The 21,706-nt window shown below is 39.6% G+C and overlaps 1 protein-coding gene across 3 annotated transcripts in view; it reads left to right on the top strand.

The window, feature by feature from the left end:
• ZNF652 (zinc finger protein 652) overlaps positions 1-21,706 on the top strand; it is a 69,018-nt gene that overhangs the window by 32,295 nt on the left and 15,017 nt on the right. The window contains exons 1-6 of one of the 3 annotated variants that reach the window (XM_036836217.1): positions 1,564-1,588; positions 4,008-4,104; positions 14,759-15,918; positions 18,533-18,680; positions 19,041-19,156; positions 19,622-19,766. In XM_036836217.1, coding sequence (XP_036692112.1) covers positions 15,016-15,918; positions 18,533-18,680; positions 19,041-19,156; positions 19,622-19,766 — 1,312 coding nt within the window. In that variant the 5' untranslated portion in view covers positions 1,564-1,588; positions 4,008-4,104; positions 14,759-15,015. Of the gene's footprint in view, positions 1-1,563; positions 1,589-4,007; positions 4,105-14,758; positions 15,919-18,532; positions 18,681-19,040; positions 19,157-19,621; positions 19,767-21,706 lie in introns of those variants that run through there. The other 2 variants (XM_036836216.1, XM_036836218.1) reach the window with 2 other exon arrangements.

Raw genomic sequence — 21,706 nt, forward strand, 5'->3', positions numbered from 1 at the left:
CCGTGCACCACAACAAAGAGTAGCCCCCGCTCGCCACAACTAGAGAAAGCCCGCACGCAGCAACGAAGATCCCAACACAGCCAAAAATAAATAAATAAATAAATTTATTTTTAAAAAATCATAATAACTCACCTATCTTGCCACCTCTCCCTTCCTCAAGCCCTATATTCTAGCAAAACTAAACAGCTTACACGGTCTCTTGTTTAAGAATATTCTTAATACTAAGAATTCTTAATATTCTTAATATTAATTTAAGAATATACCTCACTATTACCCCATTCTAATTTCACTTTACTAGAAATGACTTTTTCTGCCTTCATTTCTGCCAATCTAAAACCTGCCTGCCCTTCAAGTTTTCCTGAAATGTACTGTCCTTCACAAAACTTTTACTGATTTTCCCACCTGCATGCAGTGTCTCTTCCAAACTTTCAGATTTCTAGTTTTGTTTTGTTTTTTTTTCACTCATAGTAAGCACATAGTTAATAGTTGTTAAATAATTACCTGACCATCCAAAGACTTTGAGATTAGTTGTTATTTGACAAATGTATCACTGACATAGTTTCCTAATGAGAAAAAAATGAGTAGCGTTCGGCAAAAGCAGGAAAGCTTTGACTAAAGTATCAGACCATTGCATTGCTGTCACAGACCCAAATGTCATCCTGTCCATGCTTCCTAGTGGATCTTTTTTTCTTTTTTTTTTTTGAAAGAACTTTGCTGATAGGCATTTATCTTTCCCTCCTTGATCCTTTCCATTTCTTGGTGGTTTTAGTTTTGGCCTGATCGTCATAGGTAGTTGTATGCTTTAGAAACCTCTCCATTCAGCAGGACCAGGGTCTGGCAGTACATGGGTGGTTTGAGCTTTGGAAACAGGTCAGGGGCCATGGCTCTGAAGGAGTGGAATAAGCAGAGGTACCAGACTGATACACCTTACCAGGTTGCATTTTCAACTTGCAAAGACTCGTCCAAAATAGGGTCTTTTTAACATACAAGGAGGATGCATAGGTACATATTTTAATAGAAAAAAAATTAAATTTGTTGAAATTAACTATTAAAACTTCTCAGGGAACAAAATTGTTTTCCTTTTAAAACTAATAAACACTCTTGAAGACTGCATAAACTTATTTTTTAGTCCCCTTGGGGAAAAAATGGCATTGAAAAAAAGCACATTCTGAAAGCTGTACTTTACTATCTGTATATATGCTGTCATATTTTCTAACTTTTTTTAAAAAACTGTATTTTCTTCCCAGTAGCTGGTCCAGCTTTTACAGTACTAGGACTGACTGCTTCTCAGATGGTGAACCCCTGACATACACACCACGTTTTCCCCCAAGTTGTGTACACTAATTATAGCAAGACACTAAGGAATGACCCACTTCATTTTGGAATTTATTTTATGCCACTTCAGACAATTATCTTTAAGAACAGATGAACTTGTGTTGTTTTAATACCATAGAGAGATGAATTTAAGCAGCTTTAAATATCATTGAGGGTTATTTCTTATTTGCCTCTTCTGTCTACTTTCAGGTTCTCAGAGCTCAATATATTCACTTAAGAGAGTCTTCTAAAAAACGAAGATGATTTGTAATAAGTAAGTTAGAACTGAGGATACGCATGAAGAGTTGGATAATGGAACATGGAAGGTTCTAATTTCCCTAATGTGGTTTTGGTATTGTAAAGGTTACTCTGTTGTGCCCTTAGGAGATATTTTAAGTTTTCTGGAAAGAGAATAAAGAAAGATTATCACCCAAAACTCAGACAAGGGAAAAGGTGCCAAAACCAAATGAAGAAAGTAAAATGTGGGCAGAATGCCCGTATGTGTCTCAAAGTGAACAATTAGACTGTGTCTTCTGTTGTGACAGTGTGATTTATTGACATTTCTATGAGCCTTCCTGATTTTAATAGTGGTGAGATGTCACTTTCAGGTTCATATGGGGGGACTTCCCTGGCGGTCCAGAGTCCAGCTTAAGACTCTGCTCTTCCACTGCATGTTCATATGGTAATCCTATATATGTGTACATCATTTAAAATCATATAAAGCAAAAAAGGGCGGATTTCCAGGTGGTCCAGTGGTTAGGACTCAGCGCTCTCACAGCCGGGGCCCGGGTTCAGTCCCTGGTCGGGGAACTAAGATCCCACAAGCCACGCAGCGTGGTGCCCCCCAACCCCCGAAAAAAAAAAAAAATAGAATAAAGCACTTTAATTCCAATTTTTTAAAGAAGGAAAAGTCTTATTTTCTAACTTATTAAGTAGAGAATTCCCATGTGAATTGATCCCTTCGTCTGTCTGATTTTTAAACTTTTCACCTAGCAATTCTGTCTCTGCTGTCTAGCTTAAGACTGAGACCATTGATATATGTAATACATATACATATTCATAAAGAACTGCATTAGCTAGATTATGCTGCAGCAACAAACCACCTCCCAATCTAGGTGGCTTAAACAATGAAGGATTTGTTTCTCACTGCATGGCCATGATAGATCAGCAGGGGAGCTCTGCTCGTGTCACTCAGTGATCCAGGCAGATGGAACAACCACCTTCTCGTACACTATTGGTCACCATGCTAAGAGGGAAATGAAGTCTGAAGGGTCTCTCACTAGCTCAGAAGTGACTCACATTGCTTATTTCACAACATGATGGCCAGATCTAGTCATGTAGTCCCATGTAACTAGGCAGGGCCAGGAAGCACAACACTGCCTGTGCCAGGGAGACAGCTGAAAATATATGATAAACAACACTATTCTTTTGGTCACCAGATAGTCGATCTACTCTCTCTCACAGGCAAAATACACTCACTTCCTCCCCAAGTAGGGAACCCCAAGGTCCTATCAAATCATGGCATCAGGCTTGAAGTCCAGGATCTCTGAGTGATGCAAGGATGTGATGACTGGTGGTCTATTCGTGAGGAGATGGTGCACATAGTAGCCTCTACATCAGGCCCAGATGTTGCTCTTTTTGATCCATAGACTTATGAAAGAAGTTGACAAACGATTGGCTGCCCTCACATACAATATACAGTGGTGACCAGCGGCAGGATGATAAAAATAAACACTCCCATTTGAAAGGGGGAAGAACAGGAGACATACAGCGGTCAGTGGACTGCAGCAAACTCTGCAGTTCCTCTGAGCAGTCATTGAGAGGACCCCTCCAGGGATGGGGAATGTTCTTGAAGAGACCCTGACTTGGCTCCTTAGCTCACTTGTCTGTTCTTTCTTTGCTCCCCTAGCTCCAGCTTATTGGACCTCCTCCTCCTCCTCCTCCTCCTCCTCCTCCTCCTCCTCCTCCTTTTTTTCCTCTTATGTTCCTTGGCTGTATCCCAAATGGACAATGAGGAATATACCCCTTTAAGGGGATGAACAGCTTTCTTAGTCCACTTCCTGCCATAGATGCTTGGGAACCCAAAGATCATTTTAAGAAGGCTTGAATAGTCATAGGCTCTCAAGCCCAGGCTGGTGGTCGTTTTGGCCGTATAACTCTCAAAAACTTAGTTGGATTTTTACTTATTTGTTTCCAGTCAGCTCCATGTGCCCTAGCCACGTCCACAATTCTTTTCTAACCATACTTCATAGATTTGCTGCATAACTCTGCCTTATTGGTCTCATACTTCTTCCTTGACTTAATTTTGAATACAGGTATTTCTGCCATAATGCCGTATATGCTTTCCTGAATTCTGCAGAATTGCACACTAAAATAAACAGGGCTTATGGGAAAAACAGGATTGGGCAGACCACTCAAAAGCTGCGGAACACTGTAACCAGTGCACTAATAAAAGCAAAATTAATTAAAATAAAAACAGTAGCATATTAAATCTCCAGTGGCATATGCACTCAGCATCAGTCGGTTGGAGCTTTACAGACTAAATCCCTTGGGTGCTTGTTTCCTCCTCTGAGATTTTGGGGTCTTGAAGACATTTACGTATAATAGAGACTAATTTCATTACAGTAAAAATTTGATCTATGGTATGGTGTATGCTTCAGCAATCAAAAACTTTCTTTCTTTTTTAAACACAGGAGGAAAAACATATACCCTCAACTTCATCAGATATAAAGTGGAAAGTGCAGTGGTTCATGAAGCAGCTGAACCAGCCACAACTTGCATTAAAGGAAGGTACAGAAGTGGGATGTTTAGCTTTTTTCTTAGTGTTTTCATATATTGCTAAAGCTTTCTTTTTGATTTGGGAAAGCTTTCTCCTGATCAAACAGGAAAATTTCGTATAAACCAACATGACTTCTGTGTTATATTGACATCATTTCCCTATTTACTAATAGCATGTGAACTAATTTACATCAAAGAAACGTGCTTTGTAGCAAAACAGACTAAGAGACTGCTTTGGTGAGAGAACCTCTCTTTAGTCTCTTTTTAGAAAAGCTATTTTATTCAGCACTACCTTAATCAGTTGGGAGGTTTTATCAGTGGTTGTGAAGGCCAAAACTTTCACTTGATCCTTGCCTCAAGATTGAATTCTGATCAGCATTTGTAGCTCAGAGACCTTCTCAGTTGTGTGTTAGGCACTTGCTTCTTCTAACCCTACAAATCACTGACCTTCTGGACTCCTTTTCTCATGATTGGAAACTGACTGATTCTTTTCTGAATTCATCCTTTTCAAATAATAATGTGTCAAATACAGCCAAGAGTAACCAACACACTCTCTTAATAGTCCATTTTCCCACTAGAGCTATAAGTTTTTATGGCATATTAACTCTCTTCACCACTGTGCAATATGAGCTGCTCTCCTTTTAGCCTCTGATAACTTTTTCCTTGCCTCCTTCTACCCAGCTCCTAAGCCTTCACCATATACTTTAGGTTTTTTGGTGAGGCAGCACCACACTTCTGGATTCCACCTGTATCAGCTAGGAGAGGCCAGGTTATGCTGCAGTAGTAAACAACACAAGATCTCAGTGGCTTTGTAGTGGGAAGCAGCAGCATAGCACAGGGAGATCAGCTCAGTGCTTTTCGACCACCTAGGGGGTGGGATAGGGAGGGTGAGAGGGAGGTTCAAGAGGGAGGAGATATGGGGATATATGTATGCATATGGCTGATTCACTTTGTTGTACAACAGAAACTAACACCTAACACAGCATTGTGAAGCAATTATACTCCAGTAAAGATGTATTCAAAAAAAAAAAAAAAAAAGATCTCAGTGGCTTTGAAAACATGCTCTCCTTCAAATTAAATAAAAAACAAAAAATTTTAAAGATCCACAGCATTATGCATATCCTGTGGGTCATTTTGTTACTTAGTGTCCCAGGTTGATAGCAGTCATAGCAGTCATCACCTTAAGGATTGCTTGTCCCTGTCTCAGAGGGAAGAGAGGTCTGGAGGGTCTCATATTGCTCTTCCATGTATCACTTCTACTCAGCTGTACTGGCTGGAAATAGTCACACAGCCCCACCCAACTACAGGGGAGGGGGCAGGGTCAGAAAGTGCAGGTCTGTCATGTGCCCAGAAGGCCGAGGGTCAGGGGTATTTCGGAAGAACAAATTGACCACTACCACAGAGGATATCCTTTCATTTATTTTTCTTTGTCTTCATGATTTTGTTTTATTCCTATCTTTTTCTGGTTAATTGAATTTTACTGTCTCTCCTCCCTTGCTTAATTTGAGATAATTAATGTGAGTAAATTTATTTACTGGTACTTATAGTAGTTTACATTATTTCCACGGGTCAGAAGTTTGGGCAATACAAAATAAAGCTACTATGATTTTCCTACTTAAAATGCAAGGTACAAAACTGATGCAAAAAGGTATGTGGTTACAGGAATAATTGAGTTTTAATTATTTTGGAATGTCATTTGTCATAGTAGAAATAGACCATGAGCTTTGGAGTCAGGCAGGCCTGGAGTCAAACGTTGCTTCTGTCATTTAATAGATAGGTGATCTTAGACAAATAATTTGACCTCTCAGAGGCATAATTTCCTCTTTTATAAATACAAAAAAGTATAAATATATCTATTCAGATGTCAAGTAAAACATGGTGGCATTTATCACCATTTCTTCCTGAAATTCTACTAAAATGAAAGTAAAATAATTTTTTATGATTAATTAATTGATTGATTTGGCCACACCGTGCGGCTTGTGTGATCTTAGTTCCCCAACCAGAGATTGAAGCTAGGCCCTCAGCAGTGAAAGCACAGAGTCCTAACCATCGGACTGCCAAGGAATTCCCTAAATAATTTTTTTAAAAGAATAAATCCATAAGGAGAGAAAATGGAAGAGAGACAATAGCAGAGGAATGATAGAAATCGTTGTGAATTATGTATTATAATCATAATAGTGTAAGCAATAATACTGTAAGCAATAATGTTAAATAATAATTGATTATAATAATTTTATTATTAAAATTATTATTTTAATAATAAGACAATATTATTTATTTTAATAATAATAATATTTATATTTTATTTATATTTTAATATATTTTATATTTTATTATATATTTATATTGTATATATTATATTTTAATATATTTTATTTATAACTGATTAATAATAATATTTAATAATATTATTTATTAATAATAATAAAAGCAATAATAGTGTAAGCAATACTGACTTAACAAAAAAGTGATACAACTATATGGGGAGGATGAAGGGAGAGTTGGGAGCAATAAGGTAAGAAAACTATAGTGGGAGACAAGTGGTACTATCTAAAATTGAAAAAATAAAAAAAGTCAAGAAATAGAAATATAATCACAGGGACTTCCATGGTGGTCCAGTGGGTAAGACTCGGCATTTTCACTGCTGAGGGCCCAGGTTCAGTCCCTGGTCAGGGAACTAAGATCCCACGTGCCATGCGGCATGGCCAGAAAAATAAAGGAAATATAATCAAATTGTTTAGAAATATGAAAGTAAATACAAGGGGAAGGGGATTAGGAACCAAGATGGCGGAGTAGAAGGACGTGCTCTCACTCCCTCTTGCGAGAACACCAGAATCACAACTAGCTGCTGGACAGTCATTGACAGGAAGACACTGGAACTCACCAAAAAAGATACCCCACATCCAAAGACAAAGGAGAAGCCACAATGAGCAGGTAGGAGGGGCGCAATCACAGTTAAATCAAATCCCATAACTGCTGGGTGGGTGACTCACAGACTGGAGAATACTTATACCACAGAAGTCCACCCACTGGAGTGAAGGTTCTGAGCCCCACGTCAGAGTTCCCAACCTGGGGGTCCGGCAACGGGAGAAGGAATTCCTAGAGAATCAGACTTTGAAGGCTAGTGGGATTTGATTGCAGGACTTCGACAGGACTGGGGGAAACAGAGACTCCACTCTTGGAGGGCACACAGAAAATAGTGTGTGCATTGGGACCCAGGGGAAGGAGCAGTGACCCCAGGGGGGACTGAACCTACCTGCTAGTGTTGGAGGGTCTCCTGCAGAGGCGGGGCGGGGGGTGGCTGTGGCTCACCGTGGGGACAAGGACACTGGCAGCAGAAGTTCTGGGAAGTACTCCTTGGCGTGAGCCCTCCCAGAGTCCGCCAGTAGCCCCACCAAAGAGCCCAGGTAGGCTCCAGTGTTGGGTTGCCTCAGGCCAAACAACCAACAGGGAGGGAACCCAGCCCCACCCATCAGCAGTCAAGCGGATTAAAGTTTTACTGAGCTCTGCCCACCAGAGCAACAGTCAGCTCTACCCACCACCAGTCCCTCCCATCAGGAAACTTGCACAAGCCTCTTAGATAGCCTCATCAACCAGAGGGCAGACAGCAGAGGCAAGAAGAACTACAATCCTGCAGCCTGTGGAACAAAAACCACATTCACAGAAAGATAGACAAGATGAAAAGGCAAAGGGCTATGTACCAGATGAAGGAACAAGATAAAACCCCAGAAAAACAACTAAATGAAGTGGAGATAGGCAACCTTCCAGAAAAAGAATTCAGAATAATGATAGTGAAGATGATCCAGGACCTCGGAAAAAGAATGGAGGCAAAGATCGAGAAGATGCAAGAAACGTTTAACAAAGACCTAGAAGAATTAAAGAACAAACAAACAGAGATGAACAATACAATAACTGAAATGAAAAGTACGCTAGAAGGAATCAATAACGGAGTAACTGAGGCAGAAGAACGGATAAGTGACCTGGAAGACAGAATGGTGGAATTCACTGCTGCGGAACAGAATAAAGAAAAAAGAATGAAAAGAAATGAAGACAGCCTAAGAGACCTCTGGGACAACATTAAACGCAACAACATTTGCATTATAGGGGTCCCAGAAGGAGAAGAGAGGGAGAAAGGACCCGAGAAAATATTTGAAGAGATTATAGTCGAAAACTTCCCTAACATGGGAAAGGAAATAGCCACCCAAGTCCAGGAAGCGCAGAGAGTCCCATACAGGATAAACCCTGGGAGAAACACGCCGAGACACATAGTAATCAAAAACTGGCAAAAATTAAAGACAAAGAAAAATTATTGAAAGCAGCAAGGGAAAAACGACAAATAACATACAAGGGAACTCCCATAATGTTAGCAGCTGATTTCTCAGCAGAAACTCTACAAGCCAGAAGGGAGTGGCATGATATACTTAAAGTGATGAAAGGGAAGAACCTACAACCAAGATTACTCTACCTGGCAAGGATCTCATTCAGATTCAATGGAGAAATCAAAAGCTTTACAGACACGCAAAAGCTAAGAGAATTCAGCACCACCAAACCAGCTCTACAACAAATGCTAAAGGAACTTCTCTAAGTGGGAAACACAAGAGAAGAAAAGGACCTACAAAAACAAACGCGAAACAATTAAGAAAATGGGCATAGGAACATACATATTGATAATTACCTTAAACGTGAATGGATTAAATGCTCCAACCAAAAGACACAGGCTTGCTGAATGGATACAAAAACAAGACCCATCTATATGCTGTCTACAGGAGACCCATTTCAGACCTAGGGACACATACAGACTGAAAGTGAGGGGATGAAAAAAGATATTCCATGCAAATGGAAATCAAACCTGGAGTAGCAATACTCATATCAGATAAAATAGACTTTAAAATAAAGAATGTTACAAGAGACAAGGAAGGACACTACATAATGATCAAGGGATCAATCCAAGGAGAAGATATAAGAATTATAAATATATATGCACCCAACATAGGAGCACCTCAATACATAAGGCAACTGCTAACAGCTATAAAAGAGGAAATCGACAGTAACACAGTAATAGTGGGGGACTTTAACACCTCACTTACACCAATGGACAGATCATCCAAAATGAAAATAAATAAGGAAACAGAGGCTTTAAATGACACAATAGACCAGATAGATTTAATTGATATTTGTAGGACATTCCATCCCAAAACAGCAGATTACACGTTCTTCTCAAGTGTGCACGGAACATTCTCCAGGATAGATCACATCTGGGGTCACAAATCAAGCCACAGTAAATTTAAGAAAATTGAAATCATATCAAGCATCTTTTCTGACCACAACGCTATGAGATTAGAAATCAATTACAGGGGGAAAAAAACGTAAAAAACACAAACACATGGAGGCTAAACAATATGTTACTAAATAATCAAGAGATCACTGAAGAAATCAAAGAGGAAATCAGAAAATACCTAGAGACAAATGACAATGAAAACATGACGATCCAAAACCTATGGGATGCAGCAAAAGCAGTTCTAAGAGGGAAGTTTATAGCTATACAAGCCTACCTCAAGAAACAAGAAAAATCTCAAATAAACAATCTAACCTTACACCTAAAGGAACTAGAGAAAGAAGAACAAACAAAACCCAAAGTTAGCAGAAGGAAAGAAATCATAAAGATCAGAGCAGAAATAAATGAAATAGAAACAAAGAAAACAATAGCAAAGATCAATAAAACTAAAAGCTGGTTCTTTGAGAAGATAAACAAAATTGATAAACCATTAGCCAGACTCATCAAGAAAAAGAGGGAGAGGACTCAAATCAATAAAATTAGAAATGAAAAAGGAGAAGTTACAACAGACACCACAGAAATACAAAGCATCCTAAGAGACTACTACAAGCAACTCTATGCCAATAAAATGGACAACCTGGAAGAAGTGGACAAATTCTTAGAAAGGTATAACCTTCCCAGACTGAACCAGGAAGAAATAGAAAATATGAACAGACCAATCACAAGTAATGAAATTGAAACTGTGATTAAAAATCTTCCAACAAAAAAAAGTCCAGGACCAGATGGCTTCACAGGTGAATTCTATCAAACATTTAGAGAAGAGCTAACACCCATCCTTCTCAAACTCTTCCAAAAAATTGCAGAGGAAGGAACACTCCCAAACTCATTCTATGAGGCCACCATCACCCTGATACCAAAACCAGACAAAGATACTACAAAAAAAAAAATTACAGACCAGTATCACTGATGAATATAGATGCAGAAATCCTCAACAAAATACTAGCAAACAGAATCCAACAACACATTAAAAGGATCATACACCATGATCAAGTGGGATTTATGCCAGGGATGCAAGGATTCTTCAATATATGCAAATCAATCTGATAAACCATATTAACAAATTGAAGAATAAAAACCGTATAATCATCTCAATAGATGCAGAAAAAGCTTTTGACAAAATTCAACACCCATTTATGATAAAAACTCTCCAGAACGTGGGCATAGAGGGAACCTACCTCAACATAATAAAGGCCATATACGACAAACCCGCAGCAAGCATCATTCTCAATGGTGAAAAACTGAAAGCATTTCCTCTAAGATCAGGAACAAGACAAGGATGTCCACTCTCACCACTATTATTCAACATAGTTTTGGGGCTTCCCTGGTGGTGCAGTGGTTAAGAGTCCGCCTGCCAATGCAGGGGACACGGGTTCAAGCCCTGGTCCAGGAAGATCCCACATGCTGCGGAGCAGCTAAGCCCATGCGCCACAACTACTGAGCCTGCACTCTAGAGCCTGCGAGCCACAACTACTGAGCCCACACGCTGCAACTACTGAAGCCCGCGTGCCTAGAGCCCGTGCTCCGAAACAAGAGAAGCCACCTCAATGAGAAGCCCACGCACCGCCATGAAGAGTAGCCCCCGCTCGCCGCTACTAGAGAAAGCCCGAGCACAGCAACGAAGACCCAATGTAGCCAAAAATAAATAAATTAACACAAAACAAAACAAAACAAAACATAGTTTTGGAAGTCCTAGCCATGACAATCAGAGAAGAAAAAGAAATAAAAGGAATCCAAATTGGAAAAGAAGAAGTAAAACTGTCACTGTTTGCAGATGACATGATACTATACATAGAGAATCCTAAAGATGCCACCAGAAAACTACTAGAGCTAATCAGTGAATTTGATAAAGTTGCAGGATACAAAATTAATGCACAGAAATCTCTTGCATTCCTATACACTAATGATGAAAAATCTGAAAGAGAAATTAAGGAAACACTCCCATTTACCACTGCAACAAAAAGAATAAAATACCTAAGAATAAACCTACCTAGGGAGACAAAAGACCTGTATGCAGAAAACTATAAGATACTGATGAAAGAAATTAAAGATGATACCGGACTTCCCTGGTGGCGTAGTGGTTAAGAACCTGCCTGCCAATGCAGGGGACACGGGTTCGAGCCCTGGTCTGGGAAGATCCCACATGCCGCAGAGCAACTAAGCCCGTGCGCCACAACTACTGAGCCTGCGCTCTAGAGCCCACGAGCCACAACTACTGAGCCCACGTGCCACAACTACTGAACCCGCGTGCCTAGAGCCCGTGCTCTGCAACAAGAGAAGCCACCGCAATGAGAAGCCCGTGCACCACAACGAAGAGTAGCCCCTGCTTGCCGCAACTAGAGGAAGCCCGTGCGCAGCAACGAAGACCCAACACAGCCATTAATAAATAAATAAATTAAAAAAAAAAAAAAGATGATACCAACAGGTGGAGAGATATACCATGTTCTTGGATTGGAAGAATCAATATTGTGAAAATGACTGTACTACCCAAAGCAATCTGCAGATTCAGTGCAATCCCTATCAAATTACCAATGGCAGTTTTTACAGAACTAGAACAAAAAATCTTAAAATTTGTATGGAGACACAAAAGACCCCGAATAGCCAAAGCAGTCTTGAGGGAAAAAGACAGAGCTGGAGGAATCAGACTCCCTGACTTCAGACTATACTACAAAACTACAGTAATCAAGACAATATGGTACTGGCACAAAAACAGAAACAGAGATCAATGGAACAGGATAGAAAGCCCAGAGATAAACCCATGCACCTATGGTCAACTAATCTATGACAAAGGAGGCAAGGATATACAATGGAGAAAGGACAGTCTCTTCAATAAGTGGTGCTGGGAAAACTGGACAGCTACATGTAAAAGAATGAAATTAGAATACTCCCTAACACCATACACAAAAATAAACTCAAAATGGATTAGAGACCTAAATGTAAGACTGGACAGTATAAAACTCTTAGAGGAAAACATAGGAAGAACACTGTTTGACATAAATTACAGCAAGATCTTTTTTGACTCACCTCCTGGAGTAATGGAAATAAAAACAAAAATAAACAAATGAGACCTAATGAAGCTTCAAAGCTTTTGCACAGCAAAGGAAACCATAAACAAGACAAAAAGACAACCCTCAGAATGGGAGAAAGTGTTTGCAAACGAATCAACGGACAAAGGATTAATCTCCAAAATATATAAACAGCTCATGCAGCTCAATATTAAAAAAAAAAACAACCCAATCCAAAAATGGGCAGAAGACCTAAATAGACATTTCTCCAAAGAAGACATACAGATGGCCAAGAAGCACATGAAAAGCTGCTCAACGTCACTAATTATTAGAGAAATGCAAATCAAAACTACAGTGAGGTATCACCTCACACCAGTTAGAATAGGCGTCATCAGAAAATCTACAAACAACAAATGCCGGAGAGGGTGTGGAGAAAAGGGAACCCTCTTGCACTGTTGGTGGGAATGTAAATTGATACAGCCACTATGGAGAACAGTATGGAGGTTCCTTAAAGAATTAAAAATAGAATTACCATATGACCCAGCAATCCCACTACTGGGCATATACCCAGAGAAAACCATAATTCAAAAAGACACATGCACCCCAATGTTCATTGCAGCACTATTTACAATATCCAGGTCATGGAAACAACCTAAATGCCCATCGACAGACAAATGGATAAAGAAGAGGTGGTACATATATACAATGGAGTATTACTCAACCATAAAAAGGAACGAAATTAGGTCATTTGTAGAGACGTGGATGGATCTATAGACTGTCATACAGAGTGAAGTAAGTCAGAAAGAGAAAAACAAATATCGTATATTAACGCATATAATGTGGAACCTAGAAAAATGATACAGATGAACCGGTTTGCAGGGCAGAAATAGAGACACAGATGTAGAGAACAAATGTATGGACACCAAGGGAGGAAAGCGGCGGGGGGGTGGGGTGATGAATTGGGCGATTGGGATTGACATGTATACACTGATGTGTATAAAATTGATGACTAAGAAGGACCTGCTGTATAAAAAAATAAATAAAATAAAATTCAAGAATTAAAAAAAATAATAAATTTTAAAAAAAGAAGAAGAAGAATACAAGGGGAAGGGGAAGAGGAACAGCTAAAAGGAACACTCTTGTCTCAGGTATGGGACTCAGATGGGATGGAGCAGGCAGAGGATGGCTGCTTTTGTTATAAACCTTGCAGTATATTTGACTTGTGAAACTGTGTATGATTTTCCTGAGTGATTACTTTGATAAAAAATTTAAAATAAGTTTAAAAATCAACCCCAAAGTTTTGTAGTGAATATTAACTAAAAATAATAAATAATGAGCACCTTTACAATTCTGTGCACATAGCAGGTATTCATTAAATACTAGTTTCCTTCCTTTTGTCAATTAGATAGGGTATGTGCTTGCAGTAATATTCATATGACTCAGAGGTTAGGTGGTTGGCTAAGCAGCAATGTGAGGTATGTCACAAAGCAAATTATGTGCCTTTCTCATCTTTTTTTTTAATGGATGGTTTTATTTTTCTTGGAACCATATCAACCTTATGGTTACTGTTTCTTAGAATTTAGACTTCTGTGCAACTGACACATGAAAAATCACCTGGTTAGTGAGTGGATCTAGAGAACTATGCATAGAACACATTTAAAAATACTTAGCAACTTTGAAATTACTCTAAGAAACCTGAAAACAATAATATCTATACCTAGATTATAAATTATTTAAGGCCAGTGACATTTCTCTCTCTTCTGTAGTTGTCAGTTAGCTGCTTTATTTTCCTGGTCCACAGTACCTAGCCCACTACTCCCTTTGTTCCATGAGCTCTCACTGTGGTGGATGGTGGTGACTGATATTGAAAAGAAAACCAGCCAGCATAAGGTCCTTGCGTGTTTCATGGACAACACATATTGTGTAACTAGACTGTAAACTCCTTGGGGACACAGACCATATATTCTGCCATGTCAGTACATCCAGGATAATGAATGCTATGCAAAAACAGATATTCACTTAGTCATCAAATATACACTGAACACCTACTAAGTGCTGGTAGTCACTGTGCTAAGCTCTAAGAATACCTCAGTGGACTGGACAGGTAATGACTCCCGCTGTCTTAGAAGTTACATTCTAACAGAATGTTTGTTGAATTCATGTAACCCAGTAAAGTGATGGCCCACACTGAACCATTTAAACAGGATAAAGAATTGCATATATAAAGAGTTTAATCATTTTAAGATATGTTTGTTGTGTGATGTCAGTGCATGCTATAAGAAGGAAATAAGAGATATCTGATCTTTTTTCTCTTTGCTTTTCTTTGCAGATAAGATGCTCCACGTCATTTGCAGCTTTCTTCAAAAGAAAAATCACTAGTGCTCTGCTCTTGCCATAATACCAAACCTTTTGACTTACGCTTTGGTGCTGCAACACTGGAAGAATTGCACACAGGTTCCAGGAATACCTTTTTTTTCATTTGAGTGATTCTTTGTGGATGGAAAAAGATTTGAGTCTTAATAATTACCCTGTTTTAAAGCTATTTCTCTATAGTCTGAACTGCTTAATAAATTAGGCCACTTACCAATGAGCCACACAGTCAGTTCTTGTCAGGAGCTGGTTGAAAACTGTGCTGTGCATGTAACAGGAATGGCACAAGAAGATAGCCGTCGTGGTCAAGTGCCATCTACCTTTTATCATGGTGCCAACCAGGAACTTGACCTGTCCACCAAAGTGTACAAAAGGGAATCAGGAAGTCCTTATTCTGTGTTAGTGGACACCAAGATGAGCAAACCACATCTCCATGAAACAGAAGAACAGCCATATTTCAGGGAGACAAGAGCAGTGTCTGACGTGCATGCTGTTAAAGAAGACCGGGAGAATTCTGATGACACAGAAGAGGAGGAGGAGGAGGAAGTCTCCTACAAAAGGGAGCAGATCATAGTGGAGGTAAACCTTAATAATCAAACATTAAATGTATCTAAAGGGGAAAAGGGTGTCTCTTCTCAGTCCAAAGAGACTCCTGTTCTTAAGACAAGCAGTGAGGAGGAAGAGGAAGAGAGTGAGGAAGAGGCCACGGATGACAGTAATGACTATGGAGAAAACGAAAGGCAGAAGAAAAAGGAGAAGATAGTGGAGAAAGTCAGCGTTACACAAAGGAGAACGAGGAGAGCTGCCTCTGTTGCCGCAGCTGCCGCCTCCCCTACTCCCAGAGCTACAAGAGGTCGTAGGAAGAGTGTAGAGCCACCTAAGCGTAAGAAGCGGGCCGCAAAGGAGCCCAAAGCGCCAGTCCAGAAAGCTAAGTGTGAAGAGAAAGAGACTCTGACCTGTGAGAAGTGCCCCAGGGTGTTTAATACTCGCTGGTACCTGGAGAAGCACATGAACGTTACTCATAGGCGCATGCAGATTTGTGATAAGTGTGGCAAGAAGTTTGTCCTGGAAAGTGAGCTGTCCCTTCACCAGCAAACAGACTGTGAAAAAAATATTCAGGTAGGTTTCATCACCAAGAGGGCAAACTTTCCAGGATAGAACCTGGCTGTTCACACTCACCTGGTATCTGCCCAAGAGAATAAATACAATAGAGGCTGAAGGGACAGTTTTCACCAATTTATCTTTTCAAAAGCCCCTGCTTTGGTCTTTTCAAAACCAGGCTTAACATTTTCTTTCAAAAGCATTAAATTTAACTGACGCTGGACTAGTGGGAACCCAGGTACATTGGAAGGGGGGATCTGTTACAGGTGATTGGCAAGGAGGTAAAGTCAACACCGACTTTGCACTGAGATTTACTCTTGTAAGACATGTAATATAATTCATTCTGGCATCTTCTCTGTCAAGGTGGGAGATACCAAGTAAAGGTCAGGAGTAGAGAGAGGTCCTTTTCTGAGGTTTGAAAGGGTGCCAGATGCTAGTGCAGCTGATGGGGACAAAAAGCATAATGACTCAGACTGGTGGAAATGGAAGATCTCCAGGAGTGAGTTTGCTTTTACCAGTGGAGAGATGACAAGACTAAATTTGTCAAGAGGCTGAGCCCATGGGAATATGCAGACTTTAAACGAGGCTGAGCTGGTTGAAAATATTGCCCACGTGGCAGTAGGGTTATATAATGCTATGGTGCAGTATTGTTAAGGTAACAAAACATGGTATTCAAACAAGGCTAGTCCTTGAAAGGACTATATTGTGACAGGTTAAGAGGTGTGCTAATTATATCATGTTGAGTGAATTATATTTTGTTGAGCTATGTTGGTTTGCACATGTGAATGCCTATTAATGAATATTCATAAAAGGTAAGTCTATTGATATCTCCAAAAGATATGTAAAATAGAAATTTCTTGTACCATATTTAAGCTAAACTTCTTTTAGAAGATGAAATTGTTTTGTTTCAGTGTGTTTCTTGGAATACTCCTGATTTGGAGTGCTCCTTATTTTTCTTGTTTCTTTCTTGCTTTTAATCGACAACCAAGATCATTGCTTTACTTTAAAAATATAAATTATATTTTTATAATTTTTAAAAATTATAAAATTTTTTAAAAATATAAATTATATTTGCTAAAAATTCACTGCTTTTTGATTCGTCAGTTGTGACTTGATCTCTGACACGCTTGGTAAATAAAAGAAGACTGAATCATGGTGCCTACCCTCCAATAACTGCTGGTGCCCAGGGCCTGGTTCTGAATTGGTTGCAACAGTTCAGGCCAAAAGGAGTGCAATGCTGTGCTGCGCCCTAGGGGTCAAACTTAGTTCTGTAATGATTCATTGCTGAAAAAGGTATATCTTGATCTTGATGTTTATATAGTTGGGTTTTTTTTTACTTAAATTTGCTTCATTAAGTACAGAAAACATTTAATAAGTCCTTTTTTTGTGTGACTTTCTTCGCTATTCCTCACCATAATTTCATTTAAACTTGTGTTTAGATCTTGTGGATTCTGCTAAAGGAACTCTTTTTGCATATCTAATCCTGATGACCTGGTAACAAGTAAAAATTAAAACTGTGCCCTACAAAATAGCTTATAGGAGTTGTCTGTCCTTTTCTCGAGCAGTATCCAACCAGAGGCTTATCTTTGTGACTCTTCTCAGAGTCCTTGTTTCCTGAAGGGATAATGTGTTCAGAGATCTTTATTTACAGTGAATAACAACTTGCTCCCTTCGGTATCACAGAGTCTGATGGTTACCTAGAACTTCCTAATATTGTTTTTAACCAGAAGTATTTTATTTTGATACATGTTATGATAGCCTAGACTAGTAATGATCCATGATACAGGGAACTAGGCAGGACCGCCTGTGTCTCCTGCAGGTGCCTGTGTGAGAGATCTGGAGCGGGGCTCCCCGGGAAAAGGGAGGATGAGACCATCAGCTGAGGGGTCATATTAAATTCTGCCAGGGGGAAATGTTTAATAGAGAAAATTCGATTTGGGAAAATATAATAAAATCTCGATAATTTGTGTCAATGAAGGCTCCAAATGCATTCTCTAAGCTACAAAAACATTGTTATACTTCTACAGATATATAATCATTAATGTATGCTTTATCTTGTTTTTATTTATGTTAATTGAAAATTAGTTTGTATTCTCTGGTAAACACGTATTAACTGCATAGTAACCCATGTGTAGGAAACAGCTGCTCTTGGTAATCCATATACAAAAAAAAAAAAAAACTTGAAGGTTCTTTTCAAAGGTACAATGCTAACTCGATAAAAGCAGTCAGTTCTTTGATATTAGTGGAACTTCCTTTTTGCCTTCCTTTTTGCCATTGTCTTCATACTCCCCAAAGTGTCTCTAAAAAACTTCATCTTGGAAAATAGAACATAAGGATGTTGGTGTTGGAATCTGGGCTCCGTGGATTTGTTTGGATTCTGGCCTGTGCCACGAATCTAAAGCACACCCATTTCATGGGACTTCCCTGGTGGTCCAGTGGTTAGGACTCAGCACTTTCACTGCCGTGTCCCAGGTTCAACCAATCCCTGGTCAGGAGAACTAAGATCCTGCAAGCTGTGCAGCTTGGCCAAAAAATAATAATAATAAAGCACACCCATTTCAGCTGCCAGTCAGCAGGCGTGGCTTTCTGGAAGCTCCTATAAATAAAGATTATTTCTATTTATCCTGCTCAGTGTGTTTCCTGTAATAAATCATTCAAGAAACTCTGGTCCCTTCATGAACATATCAAGATCGTCCATGGATATGCAGAAAAGAAATTTTCCTGTGAAATTTGTGAGAAGAAATTCTATACCATGGCTCATGTACGGAAACACATGGTTGGTAAGTTTTTTCTGTTGCTTTTCTCGCACACCTATAATTTTCCATTGTTCTTTGGTGTGTTTTATGCTTTGGATTGGGCGGGATATGAGGAACTGTCTTATTTGAATCAGTTTTGACTTGCTGAAACTAAATACAACGTGTCTTCAGTAAGCATCACCAAATTGGATGGTAGAGTCTTCCACACGCAGGTTTCTTTTCAACATTGTTATTTTTTTCCTTCAGAACTTTGCTGTTAAAGCCTCACAGATTAGAGAGTAATCAATTAAGATGGCATGACCACCTTACAGTAGGACATATCTCTTTTCCCGTTTGAGCCTTTTGGTGGACTGTTTTTGAGTATAAGTGCATTCTGTGTTGCAGCACACACGAAAGACATGCCATTTACCTGTGAAACCTGTGGAAAGTCATTCAAACGCAGTATGTCACTCAAGGTGCACTCCTTGCAGCACTCTGGAGAGAAGCCCTTCAGATGCGAGGTAAGGCATGTGCTGCCCACCAGGCCCAGGCATGGGGGCTGGCTTATGTATACGTGGTGAGCAGTGGGAGAGAGGTGTGCCTCGTGCAAGGCACAAGGCTGCGTTTCCACAGAGCCGTCAGACCCGTGCTCTGAGCGTTGTGTTATGTCACTGCTGGGTAGAGAGCGGTCATTTTTAACACAGAGTTAGCTCTCTTAGATTAGGTTAAATTTGGGAATAACACGTGACGAGTCATTTTACTTTTCTCAGTAATTCAGAGAAGTTAGATATACTTCAGTGATAATTATTTGAGAAATTTTCACTTTTATTATAACTCAGCTACAGAAATATAGCAGAGCCAAATAGTTGACACAAGCAGGTTCTATTTTGAGTATGAAAAATATACCTAATCTCAGGCTAGGTAGGGTGGGCGCAGGTAAAGCTGCTATGCTTGGCACTCAAAAATCTCCACTGTGTCCAATGCAGAACTGTGACGAAAGGTTTCAGTACAAGTACCAGCTACGCTCCCACATGAGCATCCACATTGGGCACAAACAGTTCATGTGCCAGTGGTGTGGCAAGGATTTCAACATGAAGCAGTACTTCGACGAACACATGAAAACACACACTGGTAAGAATTTCTTGGGAAAGGTACAGATATGTCTCAAGCACTTGTTAATGATCACCTGTGAGTCTGTTTACTTAAAATTCTAAACCACGCGTCTGCATTCTAAGTGCAAACTCCGCTTTAAATAAACCTGATATATAAAAATACAAATTTATAATACCGAAAAATTAGGTTTTCATAATTTTATTTATTTAAAAAAGAATTGTTAGTGCCTTTTAACTGTGGGTTCCTTCAAGATGACGGACTCTTTATTTGGGACACGGGATCTCCTGAAATTGTATGAAACTTGTTTTGCATATGTGTGTATGTTATTTTTCTAAGGAGAGGGTTCTGGGTCTTTAAAAAATGGAGGACATTGTTTTTTTGGTTTTTAAAATTTATTTATTTATTTATTTATTTTATTTTGGGCTGCATTAGGTCTTCATTGCTGCATGCGGGCTTTCTCTAGTTGCCGTGAGTGGGGGCTACTCTTTTGCGGTGTGCGGGCTTCTCATTGCAGTGGCTTCTCTTGTTGCGGAGCACGGGCTCTAGGCGCACGGGCTTCAGTAGTGTGGCACGCGGGCTCAGTAGTTGTGGCTTGTGGGCTCTAGAGCGCAGGCTCAGTAGTTGCGGCGCACGGGCTGAGTTGCCCCGTGGCATGTGGGATCTTCCTGGACCAGGGCTCGAACCTGTGTTCCCTGCATTGGCAGATGGATTCTTATCCTCTGCGCCACCAGGGAAGTCCCTGAGGACATTGTTTTTAATAGGATACCCTCTCAATATTCTTAAAGTTTGATTGGATTTTATTTACCAAAATTCACTACTTTTCACGAACACATCCATCAAATGAGTTTAAGTAGTATTTTAACTACGTTGTGTTTTCAGAGGTATATGCTTCATAGCATAGATTTGAGTCTTGTAAGCATTGGATCACACAGCCTCCAGGAAGCTGGTTAGAATAATAGCCGCCTGTAAACACTGGGGCATTGTACATCTGTCTCATCTTGACACTCCGGAATTAGCTGTCTTCGCACAAATTTAACAGTGTGAAACATATTTCAAGTTTCTAAATAAAATCTAATCACAGGATTCTAGGTTCTATTAGTCTACAGAGTAGCAGAGATAGAAAGAACCACAAGAGATTATCTTGCTTAGCCTGCTTAACTAGTGGTGAGGAAATTCTGCCCATGGCTGGGCCTCTGTAGTTCCCATCTCTATTAAGTCCAAAGAAAAATACCTGCCTGGTGAGCTTCTTTCCCATTCAGAGCAGCACCTCTGATTTCAAGGAATAAGCTAGAGGAAGAGCCATGAGAGGAGTTTAGTAAATTACATCTCAAAAGGTAGTGATAACTTTGAAGCCTAAGTGGATAGCAGGATATATCAGAGTATTTTAACAAATTCTCCTCTTAAAATCTGGTGGCTCTTGGACAGGCTCTTAGTTCTGAGTCGCTTTTAGGGTGCAGTTTTTTGTTAATTCAGCAGGAAACTATGGAACTAGACAGAAAATAAGTTGTTTTGAAGGCAGAAGCTGTATCACATTCACACACGGTGCTTGGCACATAGTAGATGCCCAGTAAATGTTTGTCGCAAGATTGGAAGGAACCTCCAACCACTTAAGCCTCTGCGCTCACCTCCTCTTTCCTGCCCGTCTTCCTGCGCTTCTTCCTCCCGGGTCCTCCCTCTCTCCTTCTCCTTCTGCGTTTCTTACTCTTTCTTCTTTCCCCTTTGTCCTTTTTCTTTCTTCAGGCCCTTAAATGTCCATAATATGAAACTGAAGTGTACATTTTGTGATTAATGTATAAGTTGAATAAAACTTTATGTTAAGTATTCTTCTTTGACCAAATAGGCAAGCTGAACGTTCCCTGTTTCTTCTAAAGGAATACAGCCACCTAAATTCACTTAAGTTTTTATTTTTCTCATTAAAAGTAGTAGTACATACTTATTAAAGTATATTAGAAAATATG

This window comes from Balaenoptera musculus, chromosome 20, assembly GCF_009873245.2.
Source record: "Balaenoptera musculus isolate JJ_BM4_2016_0621 chromosome 20, mBalMus1.pri.v3, whole genome shotgun sequence".
Lineage (NCBI taxonomy): Eukaryota > Metazoa > Chordata > Mammalia > Artiodactyla > Balaenopteridae > Balaenoptera > Balaenoptera musculus.